Source organism: Pseudorca crassidens, chromosome 3, assembly GCF_039906515.1.
Source record: "Pseudorca crassidens isolate mPseCra1 chromosome 3, mPseCra1.hap1, whole genome shotgun sequence".
In the NCBI taxonomy this organism is placed as follows: Eukaryota; Metazoa; Chordata; class Mammalia; order Artiodactyla; family Delphinidae; genus Pseudorca; species Pseudorca crassidens.
Window position 1 is genome coordinate 170,671,859 of NC_090298.1, and position 20,400 is coordinate 170,692,258.

At 61.8% G+C, this 20,400-nt stretch overlaps 1 protein-coding gene across 1 annotated transcript; it reads left to right on the plus strand.

Moving 5' to 3' along the window:
• The first annotated feature begins 500 nt into the window (after nt 1-500).
• ONECUT3 (one cut homeobox 3) lies at nt 501-18,564 on the plus strand. Its single transcript, XM_067730203.1, has 2 exons — nt 501-1,692; nt 18,272-18,564. The coding sequence occupies exons 1-2, from the start codon at nt 501-503 to the stop codon at nt 18,562-18,564; spliced, it is 1,485 nt and encodes a 494-aa protein (XP_067586304.1).
• The last annotated feature ends 1,836 nt before the right edge of the window (nt 18,565-20,400 follow it).

Consider the following 20,400-nt stretch of genomic DNA (forward strand, 5'->3'; position numbering starts at 1 on the left):
AAAGTAACCTTCACGACCCTCGGGAGAGACAGGGAATCAGAGACCCAGAGACAAGGTCCCCAGTCTCACCTCGGCAGTCTGTCCTCGACCCGCGCCCACTGTCCCCGGGTACGACCAGTCCCCAGGGGGCACGGCGGAGACAGAGGCAGGGGACCCCAGAAGCCCGGAGTCTGGCCCACTCCGGCCTGCCTGGCGCTGAAAGGGGACGCGGCGGGCGGAGAGCAAGGCGGCGGGAGGTGGCGGCGAGGGGAGCCGGTGGGCGGGGGCACTGACGTCAGACCCGGGCCCGGGCGCCGGCGGCCGCTCCCCCGCCACATCCTGGTGGCCGCGCTCGCAGCCGGGCCGGGCCGTGCGCCGCTCAGCCGGGCAGCCTCGCGCGCAGCCACCGGGGAGCGGGCGGGGGCCATGCGTCGGCCTTGAGCGCGCCGGGCCGGCGCCAAGGAGCGCGCGCGGCGGGCGGGCGGCCGAGCCGGCGAGGGGCCCGCGCGCGGCGGCCGAGCATGGAGCTGAGCCTGGAGAGCCTGGGGGGCCTGCACGGCGTGGCCCATGCGCAGGCGGGAGAGCTGCTGAGCCCGAGCCACGCGCGCTCGGCGGCGGCGCCGCACCGCGGCCTGGTGGCGCCCGGGCGCCCCGGCCTGGTGGCCGGCATGGCGAGCCTGCTGGACGGCGGCGGCGGCAGCGCCGCCGGGGGCGCCGGGGGCGCGGGCGGCTCGAGCGGCGCGGGCGGCGGCGCCGACTTCCGCGGGGAGCTGGCGGGCCCGCTGCACCCGGCCATGGGCATGGCCTGCGAGGCCCCCGGCCTGGGCGGCACCTACACGACGCTCACGCCCCTGCAGCACCTGCCCCCGCTCGCGGCCGTGGCTGACAAGTTCCACCAGCACGCGGCGGCCGCGGCCGTAGCCGGGGCGCACGGCGGCCACCCCCACTCGCACCCGCACCCGGCGGCCGCGCCGCCCCCGCCGCCCCCGCCGCAGCGCCTGGCGGCCAGCGTGAGCGGCAGCTTCACCCTCATGCGCGACGAGCGCGCGGCGCTCGCCTCCGTGGGCCACCTCTATGGGCCCTACGGCAAGGAGCTGCCCGCCATGGGGTCGCCGCTCTCGCCGCTGCCCAACGCACTGCCGCCCGCGCTGCACGGCGCCCCTCAGCCCCCGCCGCCGCCGCCGCCGCCGCCGCCGCCGCTGGCAGCCTATGGCGCGCCGGGCCACCTGGCGGGGGACAAGCTGCTGCCGCCCGCCGCCTTCGAGCCTCACGCCGCGCTGCTGGGTCGCGCGGAGGACGCGCTGGCCCGCGGGCTGCCCGGAGGCGGCGGCGGCGGCAGCAGTTCGGGCGCCGGGAGCACCGGGGGGCTGCTGGCGCCGCTGGGCGGGCTGGCGGCGGCCGGAGCGCACGGGCCTCACTCCGGCGGCAGCGGCCCGGCCGCGGGAGGCGGCGGCCCCGGGGCGGGCGCGGCGGCCGAGGAGATCAACACCAAGGAGGTGGCGCAGCGCATCACGGCGGAGCTGAAGCGCTACAGCATCCCGCAGGCCATCTTCGCGCAGCGCATCCTGTGCCGCTCGCAGGGCACGCTCTCCGACCTGCTGCGCAACCCCAAGCCCTGGAGCAAGCTCAAGTCGGGCCGCGAGACCTTCCGCAGGATGTGGAAGTGGCTGCAGGAGCCCGAGTTCCAGCGCATGTCGGCGCTGCGCCTCGCAGGTAGGAGCGCGGCGCGTACCGCCCGACCCTAGGGGTCCGGCTCGGGGCTCCCCAGCACCAAGCAGTGCGGCAGGGGAGAGCCCCGGCTCCCTCCCCAGTCGGCGGCCTTGCGCCCCTTCCCCCCACTCTGGACCCCCCTGCAGGAGACTAGAGCGTGATCTGCGCCCCTGCCCGTCAGTTCCGTCAGCAAAAGGGGGAAAAGGATTGTGCCGCCGTCCCTCCCGTAGACTCCCGCCCAGCCCCTCCGGGAACTGGGAGGGGGTTCCTGGACCCTTTTTAGACTGCTGGAGGATCCCCAAGCTGCCAGCAGGGTCGCTCATTGTGTGTGTGATGTGTGCGTGTGTGTTTTAGGGGGTGGGTGCCCAAGACGCGCCGCCGCTTTCAGCTCGGGGTGCCACTCCCCTCCTCCCAAACGATCCCTCGCTGCGCCTCCAGCCCCGGGGCAGAGCGCCGGGACCGTGCACCGGGTGCCAGAACCTTAGCAGCCAGGGCCGGGCCCGCGCTCAGCCCCCGGCCCCAGCGCGCGCTTCTTTGTAGCTGGGCCTCTGCGATCGATAGCCCCCTCCCCCTCTCCGGCCGCTGGCAAAGGTCACCCGAGAACGGGCGGGGGAGGGGCAGCCCGGGGGACCCTCGGCCCGCGCGGCGCGGAGGCCTTTACACCCCAGCCGGCCGCCCGCCCCACGCGTTTGCTCCTGGCTAGGGTGCGCGCACCGCACTGGCCTCTCTTTTCCGTTTTGTGTTTCTCTGGCTTCTACTTCTCTCTCTGTCGGGCGAACTGGGATCTATTTTTTTTGCTCTGTCTCCGTTTTCCTCCTGGTCTCATTCTTTCTCCTTCTCTCTGTCCCGCTCCCTCTCTACCTCTCTCTGCCTCTGTCTCCGTGTCTCACTCACACTGATGCTCAGCCTCCCCTCGCTCCCTCCTCCCTCCCAGCTGACAACAGCTGGGTCCACACCTGCCCCCAGAGAGCCGGCGGCCAGGACCACTTCTCCTGGGTGTGCGTGGTGGGGTGCAGGAGAGAGCCCCCACTCTCACCACGGTGGCCTGGCTTGGGTGGGGGGGAGTCTTTTCCTGGCCACTCTGGGGAGGGGCTGCAGCTGCCCCAGCAGCGGGGACAATAGCGGCCCCGGGCGCCTGATCGATCGCTTCTCTGCGCACAGGGGCGAGTGGGGCTGGATGGAGTGGACTGGGGCTCAAACCAGGCACCCCGTAAGCGGGGAGGCAGGGAGGCACTTGGCTGTGAAGGGCCGGGCAGGGGGGCTGGGGAAGAGGGGGTGCCATTGGGGGATGGAGAGGGGTCGGTGTTCGTTGCTCCCCTCCCCCTAGGTGTCCTGGACAACCTGGGGGACTTGCACCCACACGCGGGCCTCAGTTGCCCCTTCTGCAGAACAAGGTGACTGCCTGAGCCCCGGATAGGCTTCCTAGATTCTCCACATTGGGGACTAAATCCTCCTTTGATGTGGCAGGTAACCAAGTGCGTGGGAAGGTGGCCGTGAAATGTTAGAAATGGCATCAGGAACCTGGAGGGTCTTGTGTGTAAGGGCAGTACCCACTGCTCATGACACATGCAGTGACACAGGTGTGCTCACGGGGGACACTCAGTCACACCAACACACAGCCACAGCGTGCCGTGTGTGAAGCAGGTGATCAGGGAGCAGGTCAAGGGCATGGCTCTGACGCTGTAGGTACTAAGCAGCCCCCAGCGAATGGGGTCACTTGTGAGGTTTGACTTACTGTACACTGGCCACCTTCGGCCTCCTCCCCGGCGCGTGTATTTTGGGGACATCGTGTCTGACATGTGTGTACCCAAAGGACACACCACTTTCCATTTTTTTCCACCGTCACTGTCATTTAACTAACTGGACCTCTTTGTGGTATGTGAGTGGCACACTTCGGGGCCACCCAACAGATTGGCCAGGGCGTCTTAGAACGACAAGCCTCAGGTGAGAAGTCCCTGTGGCGGGTGCCTGCTGTGAGGGATCAGTGCCAGCCAGCAGGGCACCAGCTCCCAGAGTCGGTGTCAGTGCGGGGAGGGCAGGGGAAACTGAGGCTGCGTTTGCATCCCAGCCGGGCCTCCCTGGCTTCTGCGGCGGCAGTCAGACGCCTCACCTCTCTGAGCCTCGGTTTCCCCTTTCGAAGTGGGAGTCAGAATAGTGGCCGTCTCAGGGGTACGTGGGGTGAATGGAGAGGATGAGCACAGGACCTGGCACATGCTCAGGTCCAGGCGACATTGAGCCGCGACACCCGGCCTGTCCCCGGCTCCTCCAGGCCGCTGCCTACGCGTGACCCACCCACCCCACCCCACCCCCGTCCGCCTGGTCCGCGCGCCCGGCCCTGGGCCCCCGCCACACCTCTAGCGCGTTCAGGACCCCGTCCACAGCGCGGGGCTGGCCTTAGGATGTCAGCGGTGGCCGGGCCGGGGTAATTAAGCACCGACCGGCCGAGAGGCCTTTAGTTCCGGTCGCTGCGCGAATGAAAAGCGGTTAAGTGGCGGCAAATCGCAGCGGTTGGTGGGGGAGGCGGGGCACATCCCTCCGCAACGCGCCGACCCGCAAGCGACAGCCCAAAGCACCTCCCGGCGCCTAGACCCGCACAGTCCAACCCCGGCAGGGAGTACTCACCGCCGCCCTCCCTCCTCCCCGCCCCATCCCGGGACCCTGCAGCTCCGCGCCCCAGTCCCACCCCCTCGCGCTGGCCCGCCTCCGGCCTCGCCTCTTGGCCGAGCTGCTCCGGACCTCCCGTCAGGTAGTCCCGTCCTTGCGCTGGACCAGGAGGGAGAAAGACACACGGAGAGACAGAGAGAAAGAGAGATAGGTAAGGAAGGACAGAGAGTGGCAAAAAAAAAAAAAAAAGAAGAAGCGAGAAAGTCAAAGAGACAGAAAAGGAGAGACTGGAAAGGGGAGTGGAGAGGTCCCAGCGGCTGCCCGGCTGCTGGGTTCCACTAGCCTGGACCCTGTCACCTCCCAGCTCCCCCGCCTCTCTCCTTTCCGACTCTGGGGCTTAGGAGGGAAGAGCAGTTTCTTTGTTTCTCTGAAGCACCCAAGAAATCTGGCCAGGTAGACCTGAGGGTCCGGCACTCCGTTGCCGCCAGGCCTGCCTGTTCTTTGTGACTCAGTTTACCCCCCTGTACAATGTGTGTGCATTGGGGGAGCCAGGCTCTGGCTCTGACATTCTGGGGATGGCCCATCCTGCATCCCCCCAACCCCACTGCCATGGTGTGGGGGGGTGACTAGCCCTACTCCACCCCAGGATCCTCAGATTCCCACAGCTTCGGAGCCGCCGCCTCTTCGAAGCCCTCCCCGACTCTGTCTCAAACAGTAATTACGGGAGAGGGGCTGGGGGAGGGGCTGGCGGACTCCGCGGGGGCGGGGCGGTCGATGAATTCGAATTACCGTCTCTAATTCATCACCGTCGCCGGGTCGATAACTTCGGCCGTCTTCAAATATTGTTTAAATTGCAACTCCGGAGGAAAAGTATTTTTTGTAACTGATCAGAAAATATATATAAAATATCAGATGGTGGCGATTGAAAGAAGGGCCTTCTCCTCCTCCTTCTCGCCTGCCGATGAGCCCCAGACCCAGAATCCCTGAAGGCTGTGGGAGACCGGCCGTGGGGGAAACTGAGGCAGAGAGGGAGCCATTTCCGGAGGTGACAGGGGGTGGGCACGGTGAGGGCAGATGTCAGGGTTGGCGGTGGCTTTGCAGTGCGGTGGCCAGGGGCCTGGAGTCTGGAAGGGATGGTGATGGAAAGGGGAAAGGCACACCAGCTGCCCCCCTCCAGGCTAGGACAGGCTTTTCCCCCACCCCTCCCCCCATTCTGCAGCCACCAACCCGGACAGGTGTTGAATGGGAAGAGAAGAAGAGACTCAGCCCACAAGGTCCAATTCCAGAGTCCCACTTGGAGGGACACTATCCATCCCCCCCGCAAGCACTCTCCACCCCCTCTCCCCTCCCCCCATCCCCCCACCCCTGCAAAGACCAATGTACCTTCAGTAAAACCTGACCTTGATCCACCCACAAGGGTCCACACCTCTTGCAGACCCCTCCAGAAAGCCACCCCAGTAGAGAATTCGGAGACCTGGCCTCACCCGGGCTCAGTCACTGACTGATCTTGGGTGAGAGTCTGAGTCTCAGTTCCCTCATCTGAGAAATGGACAGAATCAGATACCACCTCCAAGGTATTTGTTGAGGTTTTTCTTATCAACCCCGCCCCCCCCCAGAGCCCCTCAGGATGTATTCACAGACCCTGTACCCTGAGGCCCCATTGCTTAATCACCCACTCACACCCACATCTCCTTGTCTTTAGGGAGGACCTGGGTCATCCCTGGCAGCCTGTGCTTTGTGGGACCCACAGAGAGTGGGGAAGGGGAGCCAGAAGGGGTCTGGGACCTGGAGGGGACACTGCAGGCCTCCTCAGGGAAGCAGGGAGTGGGGGGATACTGTCCGGGGCTGTGTGTGCCAGGGCCATGAGGGGCTGTGCATGATGTCTTGAGTCCCCCAAACCAGTTCTTCCTTCTAGACCACAAGACCCAAGTGGGGCGGCACCAGCACCCTGCCCAGGTTCACTGATTCTGGCTTTCATTTCCACGCAGAGGGGGAGGGAGAGGAGAGGGGTAGGTTGTCAGATGGGGAGGGGGCGGGCTGGGATGCCCGGAAGCCCTCCCCCTCCCCCTCGGTTCACCCACCAGAAAGGAGGGACCTTTTAAGCCAGTTTGAGTGTTGAGCCCACTTTACAGACCAGCAAGCCAAGGCTGAAAGAAGGGTGCTTGCCAGTGCTGCGCACTCAGGGTGACTCAGAGCCTTTAGTAAATGGGGCCTGAGATGCTCAGGCTCCCACCTCCCTCAGAGATGGGGGGACATTCCGGGCAGGTGGCCCGGCAGAGACAAAGGCTGGGAGGGGAGCTCAGTGGACTGAGGCCAGGGACAGGAGGGAGGCTCTCAAGGTCGTGTCAAGGTCCACTTTACAAACCGCTTGGGTGACCCTTGGGCCGGGAGGGCAGGCCTGCACTTGTCCTTCAGACTCAGAGTTGGACAGGATCACGGACCCATGAGAGTCCCCCCAGGGACCACCAGAGACCCTGGGGATGGGTCCTCCTGCTGCACTCAGAGCCACCCGCTTCTGCTTTTCCTGGTGAACTGCCCCCTCCTGGCTGCCAGCCCTCAGGGGGAACCTGGGCCCTGAACTGGAGGTCCAGCCCTCCTTGGACCCCAGTCCCGATAGTACCTTCCTGCCTGAGAGACAAGGATGGTCGTTCCCACGTCACAGAGAAGCACACAGAGGAATCTCCCGGGTGAGGGGCTGGAGCTGGGCTTTGGCTCCTTTATTCTCAAGTCCCCTTACCTGAAAATCCTAGGACTAACCAAGACCCAGCCATTCTCCCTAAACTCCCTCCCTATCAACCATCACCACTCTAGTCTGAGCAACCCCCCTCTGGCCGCTGCCTCCTCCTTGCTGGTCTCCAGGCTCCACTCCCTCCCCTGATGTCCTCACTCCAAAGCTGGAGGGGGCTTCTTACAGTAAGTCAGAGCTCATCGTTCTTCTGCTTAGTACCGTGCCCCGTGGCTCCCAAGAGCCCAGAAGTAGAGGAAACTTCCTTCCACGGCCCTAACTTTCTGTCCTGCGTCAATGCAGGTGGAACCACCAAGGACAAAGGCTGGGAGGTGGGAAGCCAGAGCTGCTGTAAGGATGGAGGCTGGACCCCTGCGGCTGGAGTCTTTGTACGTAGCAGCGAGCTCAGCTGAACCAGGGGAGCTCAGGCTGGTTTGAATCAAGTGTTTAATTAAATATGGCCCTTGATCAATAAGGAAGGCTGTGCTCGTGGGGGAGGGAAGAGGCTGGCCGGGAGCCAGGGGCAGCCTGGGAGACCCACCTGACCTTGGGCAGTCCAGGGACACCTGCAGCCTCAGTTTCCCCTCTGCCAAGTAGGTGTGGACGTGGTGGGGCTAGGAAAAGGGGAGACTCTCCTGCTGCTGGTGTCTTGCCCTATAGACAGATGTGGGGCAGGCCGGGGGCTTAGACCTAGTCACACGCATAAAGCCACAAATTGGCAGCAGGTGGAAACGGACAAGGAGAGGCACCCATGACCGGCGCGGGCCTCTGGAGACACAAGTGTAGACGCCCACATCCACACTAGGGCAAGCGCGGGCAGACTCCGGCCCAGGACCCCCACCGCCCTCCGGTCGGGGTCTGGCACATCCCGGTGCTGGGGGAGCAGGGAAGAACCCACTTCCCTCCCCCCCGACACCTTCGCTGGCGCCTGGGAATTTTTCACGGGCCCCCCAGCTGAGCCTCTGGGCCACCTCTCCTACCCATCCACTTCCGGGCAGGGGCGGTCCGGACCCCACTCCCTAGAGCTGGGGGTGGGTGGGAGAGGGTCACGTCCGCCCGCGGTGACGGAGGTAGGTGATGGGGGACCTGGTGCGGGCACAGCAGGGTTCATGCTTTTCTACGCACCCTAGCGCATACGCGCCCACTAGGGAAGATGTCGGTGCTTCAGTTTCCACCACCAGGCCAACGCCGCCCCGCAGTGCCGGCAAAGCCGCGGAGTGCAGCCGGGGCCGCCACGTTCCGCACGTCTGTCCTCGGCGGACGTGGGATCTCACAAACCCAAAAGGATCTAGCGTGCATCCGCCCTCCACAGCCTGGAGGGACATGGGCGCACGCAGCCCAGTGTAAGGACCCGGCCCCTTGCCCTGCACACCCGCGGCCTCCGAGCCTCAGGGTCACCGGCGCGCCCTCAACAAGTGCCCGCATCCTATCCCGGGGGACGTCATATCCCACCCGTGGGGAGCCGCCTCTGGGTTCGCCTCCCTCTGGCCCAACCCAGGGCGGCGGCGGACTTGGCGCGCTTGGCTGTGCGCTCGGAACGTCGGGTCACAGCTCCTGGAATGCAGACAGCACAGCGCGGCGGCCGGGGCGCTTGGGGAGGGATGCGTGCGGCGGCGGTCAGGCCCGGGACTGTGGACAAGGCGCTTCCCCTGCGCACCTCCGTTTCCCCAAATGGAGGCTAGAATCCTCAGCCCGGCTGAGAACGAAGCACGTAAAGAAAAGCCTCCTGCGCGCGTCGGAGCAACGGCAAAGTCCCTGCTTGCTTCCTCCACCTCCCTCCTGTCTACCCACCCTGTTCTTTAAAAAATGCTGTATTATTTTTTTTCACACAGCGGACACATTCGCCAAGTTCCAAATTTAAGTGGAGCAAGTCCCCTTTCTGTAAACCGCGGTTCGTATTGCTCCTCCTAAAGAGAGGTTACACTTCATCCGGCAGCCATAACGCACGTACTTTTCCTTTTCCTTTTCCTCTTTTTAAAAAACACCGGTTCTGCTGTGCTTTTGCTTCACCGACAGCCGGCACATCCACATCAGGAAAGAGAGAGCCTCGAAGGCATTTTTGCCTGCTGCATAGTATTCTGTTTGGCCCTTTCCTTCTGTCTTCAACCACGTCCCTGCCCAATGGACATTTAGGACAGTTCCAGGTGGTTTGTCGTCGCCCCCAGGGCTGCAGTGAGCACGCGCAGCACGACAGTTTTGCCTGTGAGTTTATCTGTGGCTTAGTTTCCCAGGCACTGAAATGCTGGGTCCCCCCCCCCCCCACCCCGCTGGCCTTTTCTGCTTTGGCTTCTCTATGCTTTTTCTTATCACCGAAGGTTCCTTTCCTGTCATCTTTTTCAAATCCATTTCCAGCTGTCAGCCGCTGTGACTCTTAACATTTTTTTTTTTAAATAAAAGCTCTGCGTGCACCCGCTGATGAGGTTTGCCCCCAGTGCCTGAATGGGGGGGCGGGTCTCAAGGCGTGAGAGCTGCCCCTGGACACCCCCGTCCCCCCATCCCCAGGCGTTGCAACCACCAGATGGAGCGCCCCCCCCCCCCGGGAGGGGCAGCCCAGAACCCAGTGGAAACGCTCATTTCCCTGATAAGTCTTTGAAAGGCTCAGAACTAATTTGAAAATGCGGCCATTAAAATCCCATCAGGGGAAGCAGGGGGGCGGGGAGGGAGGCTGGGTGACAGCCAAGGTGCGTTCAGAGGCTGGGGGAGGGGGAGGGGTGGACCTGGCGGGCAGGGGAGGGTGGAGGGGCAGAGAGCGGTGAGGCGACGGAGACAGAGGAGGGGCTGCTGAGGCTTCCAGGGGGTCCACATCTGAGGGCAGGGGCCTGGCTCAGCACCGTCTCCCTGGAGATGACTCCCCTCCCCCCCACCCCTGAGGAGTGCAGGGTGTGGATAAAGCAGGTCCGAGGCATGTGTATGCTCCAGGCTCCCCTCCGAGTGACTCACTGTGTGACCTTGGGCAAGTCACTCACTGTCCCTGGCCAGGGGAGGCCAGCGGGGGCTGCTCAGGGCAGCTCAGCCCAGTGGGGACAAGCCACTAGGGTGGTGGCATCAATGTGGCCCACACCTGGGGCTGAGCAGCTGGTGGCCGGGGTGGGACGTGTCGCCAAGGAAACCGGTCATCATCCCAGCCGGGGACCTGGCTCCGTATTGAATTGTCTGCCCCGAGAAGCTGAGCTGAGCGCGGGAGGTGGCCGGAGGGGAGGGAACGGGACAGTGGCTCTGGCTCCCGCTCCCACACCACCACCCGGTGCCCAGGTAGACAGATCCTGGGAAGGGGGTGGTACAGGCACACGGGGCCGGGGCCCTGGGGGCAGGCGAGAGTGGCTCCGCGGTGGCTCTGACACTGCACAGAGGGTGACACAGAGGGATGAGCACTTCTCGGGCCACCGTCTGGCTGCTGTCCTCCCCTGTCAGACCCAGGCTTTCACAGTGGGGGGAGCCACCCTCCTGATGCCACCTGGCTTCTTCCAGATCTGTTCCCCCCTAGCCGGGCTCATGTCTTCCCCCCCCACCGCCCGATAGCCCAACCATGCCCACCTCCATCCCGAGCTGCACAGCGGGGGCAGCTGGCAGCCCCGTCTGGGAACAGTCAGTCATCGGTTTCCCTGTATCTGTGCGATTATTCGGGTGACGGTGTTTTCACACCACATCGAGGCTCCGTGGGACCTTGCACACGGTGCACACAGGAGGTGCTTGGTAACTGTGTGAGTGGAGGGGGGAAGGAGTGAGCAGCTGCAGGGTCCACCCTGGCCCGCATGTGGAGCCAGCTTTGCTTGGGACCCCCAACCCCACAGACAGATGGGGACATCAGGACCAGGGGTCGCTGGGCCCGCTTTATAAACCAGGAAAACTGTGTCCACAGACTGTGTGCTCAGGGCCACTCGGCCCCCGGAGCCCAGGCCCAGCGTCCCCGCTGATGGGGAAGGGCAGGGCAGTGGGGCAGCTAGCAGGCCCAAGGCCAGAAGACACACAGGAGCCACCCCGGGGGTCTCCATGGCCCATCCTACGTCCTGTAGACTCAGACCCAGTGGGCTCAGCGCCACGCACCCTGGCTGTCACACCCAGCAAGTCACGTTCCGCCCTTGATTCTTCACACTGCATCCTCTGTCTGACATCCACGCTCTGTCCCCAACCCCCGAGGCCAGCTGCAAGCAAACGTCCCGCTGAGGCCTGCTGGCCCCCGGGTCTTCCGCCGCTGCCCACTGACCGGCCACATCCTCTGAGCCTCTGTCCCCACCGCCCCCCAGGTCCCCACCCGCTGCCCACCTGTCTGCCTATCGCACCGAAGGCTCTGGCTACCCTCCCAGTTTCCCCGTTCCTCACGCGCGTGCGGTCTGCGGTGCATGGCTACCCCTTCCAATACAGCAAAGCCGCACTGCACACACCGCCTTCCATCCGGCCAGGCCCTGTGCAGCCCCACGCAGGCACACCCAGCTGATGGGGGACAGGCAGACTCCCGCGTGCTCAGCCGGCTGGGGCCAGGGATGGCCCAGGACAGGCACAGCAGGGGCACTCATCCCGCCGTGTCACCCACCCAGACCACAGTGGGCCTCTGGAGGAGGAGAGGAGGATGGTGCAGGATGCCAGAGGGGAGGGGGAGACGGAGGGGGGGGAGGAGATGGGTGTCTGTCAGGTGACGATGGGGGTGAACAGGTGCAACCCTAGCTCCCTCCACTGCGGACCTGATCCTCTCCATCCACTGAGGGGCGACTGAATCCAGGGACACACCCCCTCCCCCTCCTGCTGCACAGCCCCAGCTTCTCCCTGGCTGACTGGGGACAGGGTGCTCCCTGCTGAGGGCCCTCCCTGGGGTCCCCCTGCTTTACCGGACCCTCCAGGGCAGTGACCAGCCGGGTCTCCCTGCGCAGGGTCTTCCAGTCTGGGCTGAGTCCCCTACCGCCCACATAGGGGTGTGAGGCATTGGACAACACAGCCAGCCGGCAGCCTCCCGTGGGTCCACTCTGTGCTGGGCACCAGGAGGCTCCTAGGGGAGAGAATTGGGGCTCTGCTGAGGGTGAGGGGAAGAGTTTCCTGGGGCAAGGGCAACTGGGGCTGGGCCTTGAGGGATGTCTAGGAGTTCTTGGGCTGAGGCAGCCCAACTCCCTACTCCAGACCTCATTTTCTCCATCCCTCCCCCCTCCAGGAAGATTCTAGGGAAGGTGCTGAGGCTTGAGGCCTGCCCTGAGAGGGGGAGAAACTTCACGGCTGCCCTGCAAGTGGGGCCCAGAGCCTAGCTCCTCCCCGGGCCCCCATATGGGAGCTGGGAGCCTCATCCCAGCCCCACCATCGTATTCAAGACTTTTCTGGCTAAACCCCTTCTCAGAACCTGGTAAGGCAGAGATCATGATAAAGACAATTTTCCATTTGAGGAACCTGAGACTCAGAGGCCGTCACCACGCAGTAATCCACGGTGGGGACGGGTCTGACTGCCCTCTTGGGCCCCTGGACGCGAGCAGCTTTGTAGAAAGGCAGGAGGGACAGAGGTGCCATGGTAGCAAGTCTCCAAGGGTCTGAAATGAAAGGGAACTTGAGGGTCCCCCCAACTCACCTCCCATTGCCGCCACCCAAAACGTGGACCAACAGGGCCCACCCTCCTACCTGGAGTCCTGGCCAGCGCTGGGGCGGGGTCAGCTCCCCTGTCAGTCACTGAGGGAACCGCGGGCCAGACCAGCCGAAAAGCCTGCCGTTAGCGCCTGCTGGGCTCCCCGTGAGGCAGCTGATTTGGGAATAAGGTCTCTTCTGTATCTCCTTTGATCTCCTCCAGGGCTTCTGGGACCCCCCCAGGAGCCAGCCCCAGACCCTCCTCATCCCTGGACTCCGAAAAGACTGATAGCAATGAGGGAAACAGGATGGGGTGTAGCCGCCACTGTGGTGCACCTGCGTCCCCTCCTCCACCTGAATCATTTCTATCTCCATCACCTTCCCCACCATCTTTAAGATCAGAGCATCTTGGAATCAGCAGCTCCAAGTATCAGATTCTCAGTCCCTGGGGTCAGGGAGGGTGGACAGGAGAGAAAGTTGGGTCCAAAACCCTCACTCTGTGGCACCCCTGGATAGAGTGGGAGAATGGTGTGGAAAAAAGAAAGAAAAAAGCAGAGGAGGGAGAAAGTTGCAGTATTAAATTGGGGGGGGTCAGGGTGGGCCTCACAGAGAAGAGATTTGAGCGAAGAATGGAAGGAGGCAAGGGAACAATGAAGAAACGTGGGAAGAGCAACACAGGCAGTGACTTCCCTGGTGGCGCAGTGGCTAAGACTCTGTGCTCGCAATGCATGGGGCCCAGGGTCGATCCCTGGTCAGGGAACTAGATCCCACGTGCCACAGCTAAGAGCTGTCACAGCCAAATAAATAAATAAATATTTATAAATAAAAAAGAGCGATGCAGGCAGAGGTGGCAGCCAGTGCAAAGGCCCTGAGGTTGGACTGTGCCCGGAGGATGTGACCAGTGTGGCCACGGAGGAGTGAGCTGAGTGAGGGGCAGCAGGAGGAGGTGAGAACAGAGAGGCAGTGGGGGACCAGGGGCCGAGTGAGATGGGGAGGGCTTGAGCAGCTGATGCGCCCTGAAAAATGTTTGAAGGAGGCAGAACGTCCCATTTTGCAACTGAGGAGACTGAGGCAGGCCCTGCAAGGGAACTGACTCACCCAGGGTCCCAGAGCATGTATGAAGGCCACCCCACCACACCAGTCCCACAGCCCAGCCCAGCTGGCTCCTCCTCTGCTGGCTGTCACGGCAGCCATGGTTGGTGGTGAGGGCCTGTGTCTGAGGCCACTCCCTGTCTCCCCACCACAGGCTGGGTGGCCCTGGTGGGGGAACCTGGGCTGAGTCCCCCTGTGCTGGGCACATACAAGGTGGACTCTAGGATGGGGTTTGATGGTGTCGGTGAGGATTTTGGAGGAGACGGTGGTGGAGGGGATAAAATGGAGGTGACGGTGGTGGAGGTGCAAGTGGAGGAGGTGATGAGAGCAGAGGTGGTGTTGATGATGGAGTTCGGCTGCGGAGAGAGGTGGTGGTGGTACAGGTGGTGGTAATGGTGGAGGAGGAGGGGCTGGTGGTGGAACTGATGCAGATGATGGAAGGGATGGTGGTAGATGGACACCGATGGTGGTGGAGACGAGGTGATGGCAGAAGAGGTGATGGAGGTGGAGGAGGTGGGGGTGGTGGAGGAGGTGATGGAGGGAAAAGTGATGCAGGTGGAGGAGGCGATGCAGGTACACCACAGTGGCGGTCCCCACTGGAGATCATCGTGGAAGAGGTGGCCGCAGCAGTGGCACCGCAGTGTGAGGCTGCTGGCTGGTGCCATGAGTACATCCCAGGCTGCTCCCCAGGCTCCTCTTCCCCAGCCCTGCTCCCTGGCCGGTCCTCTGGCAGCCTTGGTTTTCACTTCTGTGAAAGGGGCCCATACCCAGGCCTCTCCTCCTTCTGGGGCTGCCTCCAGGGGTGCATTGGTTTTTAGGGCTGACCCGGGTGATGCTGGGCGCTGGGAGGGATACTGATGAGGGGCAGGGCAGCGATAGGACCCGCTGCTGGGGGGCTTTGGGGCACCTCCCGTGCTGGCACTCACACCCCCGCCAGGGGCAGGGGCCTCCAGGCCGGCGCCGCCGGGGTCTGTGGGGGAGGGAAGCGGTGACAAAAGCTGCTCGAGGTAAACAGCTCCGACTGGAGCCCGGATCGATCCAGGCTGTGAGGAGCTGTAATTAGATTGAACGCTGGGAAGGGGGGCGAGCGGAGCCTCTTTTTGCTGCGATCGACAAAACGCGAAGTTTTTTCACCGCTCTGCTTCGCCCGGCCCCTCCCCCAGCCTCTGCCTCTGGGGCCCCCATTAGACTCTGGGTTGGAGAAGGGGGAGGCCGGGGGCAAAGAGGCGACCCACATCTTACCTCCCTCCCCTCTGCCAGTCAACTCTGGCTGCTGTCTTGCCCCTGCCAGGACTTGCTGGGCGAACTTGGGCGAGGGGCTTACCTTCCCTGAGTAAGTAAGAAGGAAACTTCCTGCCCTATGGAATTATAAGGCCCTGCACATGCAAAGCTCTTGCAAGCTAGAGCATTGATACAAAGGAGCATTTGTATATCTGTCCCTAGTGTAAATGCATAGTGAACTCATGAGAAAATTGCTAAGAGAATGAATGAATGCATGAGTGAATGAATGAATTGATGATCGCAACAGGAGGGCAAGAAAGGCCTCTTTTGGAACGTAAAGGCCTGGTTGAGTTTTGACTCTTCCCTGGCCTTGCTGCCTGAGACCCAGCTTTCCCTTGAAAGAGTGGGGGATGTGGCCTCCTCTCGTGAGTCTCACAGGCTTGCCAGGTTCCAAGGAGATGGGAGGTCAAGGCAGTTGCTTGTGCTTCCTTCGAACATTTCTTTAAGCAGATAAAATACGAACAAATGTTCTCACTCCCCTGTCTTGTATACAAAAGGCTGCCCAGTACACTGTTCATGTCCTAGGTTTTGCCTCATACAGTACCAGGATTGCTTTTCCTTTCTTGCACGGCTGTTTGTTTTTCCAGGAGTTAATTGTTGCCAATCACAAACTCTTCCCACATCCTCCATCAAAGTTTGAAACCAACGCATGTTAGGACATTTCCATTTCCCTTGGTTCTTCTGCCCTGACCTGAATGGGACTGCCCTCCGTGCCCTTGGTGCCTTTGTCCTGCTGTCTTTCAGGCTCTCCCGTCTTCATTTGGGGGACCGCTTTTCCCTTTCCTCTAGGTTGAATCACATTTCCTGATTCCCGCACCTTCCTTTTTTGATTTACTTCCTCATTTTGATGGAACACACCCTCTAGTAGCTTTCTGAGAAAGGGTATAAAGAAGTCAACTTCTGGAGACCTTGAATGTCTGACTATATCTTTAGTCCACCTTCATGCTTATGTTTGGCCGGTCACACAATTCTAGCTGAATACAGTTTTCCCTCAGAATTTTGAAGGCATTGTTCCACTGGCTCCCAGTTTTCAAGAAGCCCAAAGCCACTCTGATTCTTAGGTCTCCAAATGGCGTGTGGCTTTCCTCTCTGGGACATTTTATCTTCTTTTTCATCCTGGGTCCCTGACATTTCACAAGGATGAACCTCAGGGAGTGTATTATTTTTCATTCATTGAGCTGAGCATTTCATGGGCTCTTTTAAACTGAACTCTCATGTCTTCCAGCCATGGATTTAAAATATATATATATATATATATAATTTATTTGGGCTTCCCTTCCTCTAGTTTTGGATGGCCTCTTGCTCAGATGACAAACGTGCACATTCATCCTCTAACTTTGTTATCACCTTTCCCTCATTTTCCATCTCTGTGTCCACCTGTATTTCCAGGGATATTTGCTTTATGTTCCAATCCTTTTTTTTTTTTTAATTTTTTGGCCCAGTCACATGGCCTGCAGGATCTTAGTTCCCCGACCAGGGATTGAACCCGGGCCCTTGGCAGTGAAAGCGCCGAGTCCTAACCACTGGACCACCAGGAATTCCCTACGTTCCAATTCTTACATTGACTTTATTCCAGCTATTATACACTTAAATTCTAAGAGCATTGTCTTCCCCTTTCATGGTCCTGTTTCATGGATACAGTATTTTTCTCTTACCTCTCCAAGAATCTGACTTATAACAGTGCCTGACCTGTCTGTTTCTTCTGAGAGCATCATCCCCCAATCCTCCTGCCATTTTTCTCACTTTTTCTCTCTCTCCTTCATTAGAGGCTTTTCTGAAATGTCCAGTAACCTCTGATCATCACTCTTCTTTAATCATGAAACCTGAAACAGCCAATCAGAAGCCCCGTGTGTGTTCCAGGTCAGAGGGGGCCAGGGAGGGACGTGGTGCGTCAGGTCACACAGGGGAACCTGTCGTCCCCGAGAAACGAGCCACAGTGCAGGGGACATTCATTTATTTTTGCTGACGTGTGTGGACATTGATCTGGCATGTCATCGGGTTCAGGCTGTCCTGGAACCAAAAATTCCAGCTTGGCTTGTGGTCCCAGCAGGCCACTGGGCCTGGCAGCAGGGATCTGCTAGTACAGCCTGTGCCACCGGCCACTATGGGGGTGACAGAGTCGCTGGGGCAAGCGGTTGGCAGGGAGGCAGGATAGGGCAGGTGTCCACCACCCACTGCCCCTGACTGCTACGTGGATGAGGAATTGAGACTCTGATAGAGTTTGTGCTTATGTCAGCAGCCCCCGGGGGGAAGTAGCCTGCTCTGGCTGGTGAAGCTCATCTTTTCCACCCATTGGCCCCCATGGCATTGAGGGGAGGGGTCCGCTTTGGAGCTGGGGCAGGGAGGAGGAGGACCACAGGCTCCAGCCCAGCTCCACCACCCTGAGATGTTGCCATTTCCCCTTTGCAAGCATCCACCGACCACAGGGCAGCCTCCTGCAGCCTTCCCGGTCCTCCGTGCAGGTGACCCTGGGAGAGGGAGGGTTGGTCTCTCAACCCCCCTTAGATCCTCCCAGCTCCAGAAGTTCCTCTGGGGACTCGAGGGGAGCCAAACCTCAGTCTCAGTCTGCTGGTGGGGGGAGGCCAGAGTGGGGGCTCAGATATCAGAATCAGGCAGTGGTTGCCCATGTGAGCCTGGTTCAGGGTCCCTGAGCTGGCCAGGCGCCAGAGGACACCAGGGAAGGAAGCGTGGGCTGTCACCCCCCTTCTGAGAACCCCCTTGCCCCATCATTCCAGGGGGAGGTTACTGGGCTTTGTGACACATCTCCAAGGACCTATGAATTAACCACTTCTTTCACCCAGGTCTACACTGAGCCAAATAACTCACATGTAGAGTTTCCATGTCATTTCCCCCAGCACCCCCCAGGTGTGGGCTGCAGAAGGGAGGGCGGAAAGCCACCAACACCAGTGGTACTCTTGAGGTCAGGATTCTTGGGGGGGTGGGGAGGGGTTTGGGGATATGAGGCTGGGGAGGGGGCCAAGCATGCAGAAGAGGGACGGGAGGGGTGGCGACCCGTGCCTGTGGAGGTGTGCTCACACTGTGTCCCCTTCTGTTTCTCCCCACCTCCACATCTGCCTCCTCTGTCTCTGTCTCCTGCCCACGACTGTCTGCCCCCCACTTCCTTCCATTACTGGCGGTCTCTACTCGCTGCCTCCTGGCCTCTTTCTGTGTCTCCCTGTCTCTTTTGGCCCTGTCCCCGGGTCGTCTCTCCCTCCATCTCTCGCGTTTCCTGCGTATTTCTGTGTTTCCTCGTGTCTCTCCGCTCCGGGACGCGTGGCCTGTCTTCTTCCGTGCGGCCGCACGGTGGCGCTGCGTCCCGCTCGCCCGCCCGCTCGCCCGCAGCCTGCAAGCGGAAGGAGCAGGAGCAGCAGAAGGAGCGCGCGCTGCAGCCCAAGAAGCAGCGCCTGGTGTTCACCGACCTGCAGCGGCGCACGCTGATTGCCATCTTTAAGGAGAACAAGCGGCCGTCGAAGGAGATGCAGGTCACCATCTCGCAGCAGCTCGGCCTGGAGCTCAACACCGTCAGCAATTTCTTCATGAACGCGCGGCGCCGCTGCATGAACCGCTGGGCCGAGGAGCCAGGCGCGGCCCCCGGGGGCCCCGTCGGCGCCGCGGCCACCTTCTCCAAGGCCTGAGGCGCCCCGCCCCCTCCCCTCCCCCCCAACCGCGCCCTCCCCTCCCCTCTCCCCCACCGCGCCCTCCCAGCCTCCACGGCCCGGGCGCTGCCCTCCCACGTCCCCCAGCCCCAACCCTGCCGGCCCGGAGACCCGCGCCAGGGGGCGCCTGGAGGGGCTGCCGTCCGGGTTCCCACACCCCGGGAAGGGACGCAGCACACCCCCAGCCCAAGTGCACAAAAAGGGCCCCCCTCCTCCCTCCGTCCCAATCTCCTTCAGGCCAAAGGAAGCCCTCCACCCCCCCGCCAGAGGGGAGGGGGTGACAGAAAGGGGCTCCCGGGCTCCCTTTCAAGGCAGGACGCCCAGGGGGCTTCGAGGAAAACCAGGGCTCACGTGTCGTCCCGAAAGCGGGTCAAGAAGCACATACTAGAAACAAACCGGGTATTTAAAAAAGGAATTTAAAGAATAATCCCTCTTTCGCCGGCCCCCCGACCCCACGGAAGGAGGCAGGGAGGCTTCCTCTCCAACGGTACCCCCCCAAATCCCCGCCACGGACCCTTCCCCGAGAACTCAACCCCTCCAAAGTCGCCAAAGCCCACGTCGAGCTGGAGCCTCACACTGCCCCCACCCCACCAAGACCACCCCGGGTCCGCCGGCAGAACTGCCTCCGCAGCCAAGACCCAGCCGCCCCTCCCGGCAGCCGGGATTCCTTGTGCCAAGAATTGCCTGCCTTAACGTCTGGGGGCGGGGGTGCCCTGCAGCGGCGACCGCCCAGCACCCACCGGCGAGCACCCTTCCCCACCCTGTCCCAGACCGGAGGGGACGGCAGCTCAAACAAGCGGGTAATTCCAGACGCCTCCCTCCCCACATCCCTCTGCCAGTTCACTTTACCGCTAGGCACCTTGATGAATGACGCGCGGGGAGAGACAGACCCCAGGAAACAGAAGAAAACACCCAGATTCCACGGAGAAACGGGCCCCGGAAGAGCAGGGCACACCTGAGCCTCTGCTTGCTGGGGTCGCGGCGTCGCCCTCTGCTCGGGACCCCCCGGAACTTCCCCCACCTCCCAGCGCTTGGGGGTGCGGCGCTGGGCCTGCAGGGGCGCAGGGGTGAACCGGTACTGCTGCTGCTTTTTCTCCAAAGAGAGAAAGAAGATGATGAACAAGGTGGAATCTGCTTGCTCTAATTTTTGCCAAAAGAAAAACAAAAAATGACAAAGGGGAAGGAAGGGTCAGAAATGAAGATGAGCACGCCCCCCTCCCCTGCTCACCCTCTCCAGGTGACCTCCAGGACTGGCCGGCAGCTGGATCCCAAGAGCCTGCTCCCCCGCCCAGGGCTCAAGAGCTGGAGGCTAGAAGGAACCTTTCCCCACCAAACCGCCTCCCACCCCCTGACCACCACCTCCCACCCCCTGACCACCGCCTCCCAGAGAGGTGGCCACACCCCTCCCCTTTGAGAATGCAAGAGACATTTCTAATGAAATGCCCCTCCTCCTCCCCAGGTAAAGGCTACCTCACTCAAATGTTCATGTCTGTGATTGGAAAAATCACGCCTGATACCAAAGATTTCCCCCAAGGACTTGTGCTGGATGCTAGGATTCCCTCGCCTGGGGACCAGGTGTGGGCGAGGGTCTGCTTTGGGCCCTGCCCCCCAGGTGCCACCTGTCCACCACCAGAGAGAGCAGAGAGAGAGAGAAAGAGAGACAGAGAGAGAGAGACAGAGAGAGAGAGTGGGAGGGAGGGAGAGGGTGGTGAGGTCGATGAGTGCCTTTTTCTTGAACCAAAGACGTGTGTGAGATGCTCTCTTGTCCTTATCGACTCGCTATTCTCCCCGCTTTTCAAGCAACCGGATCTGAGT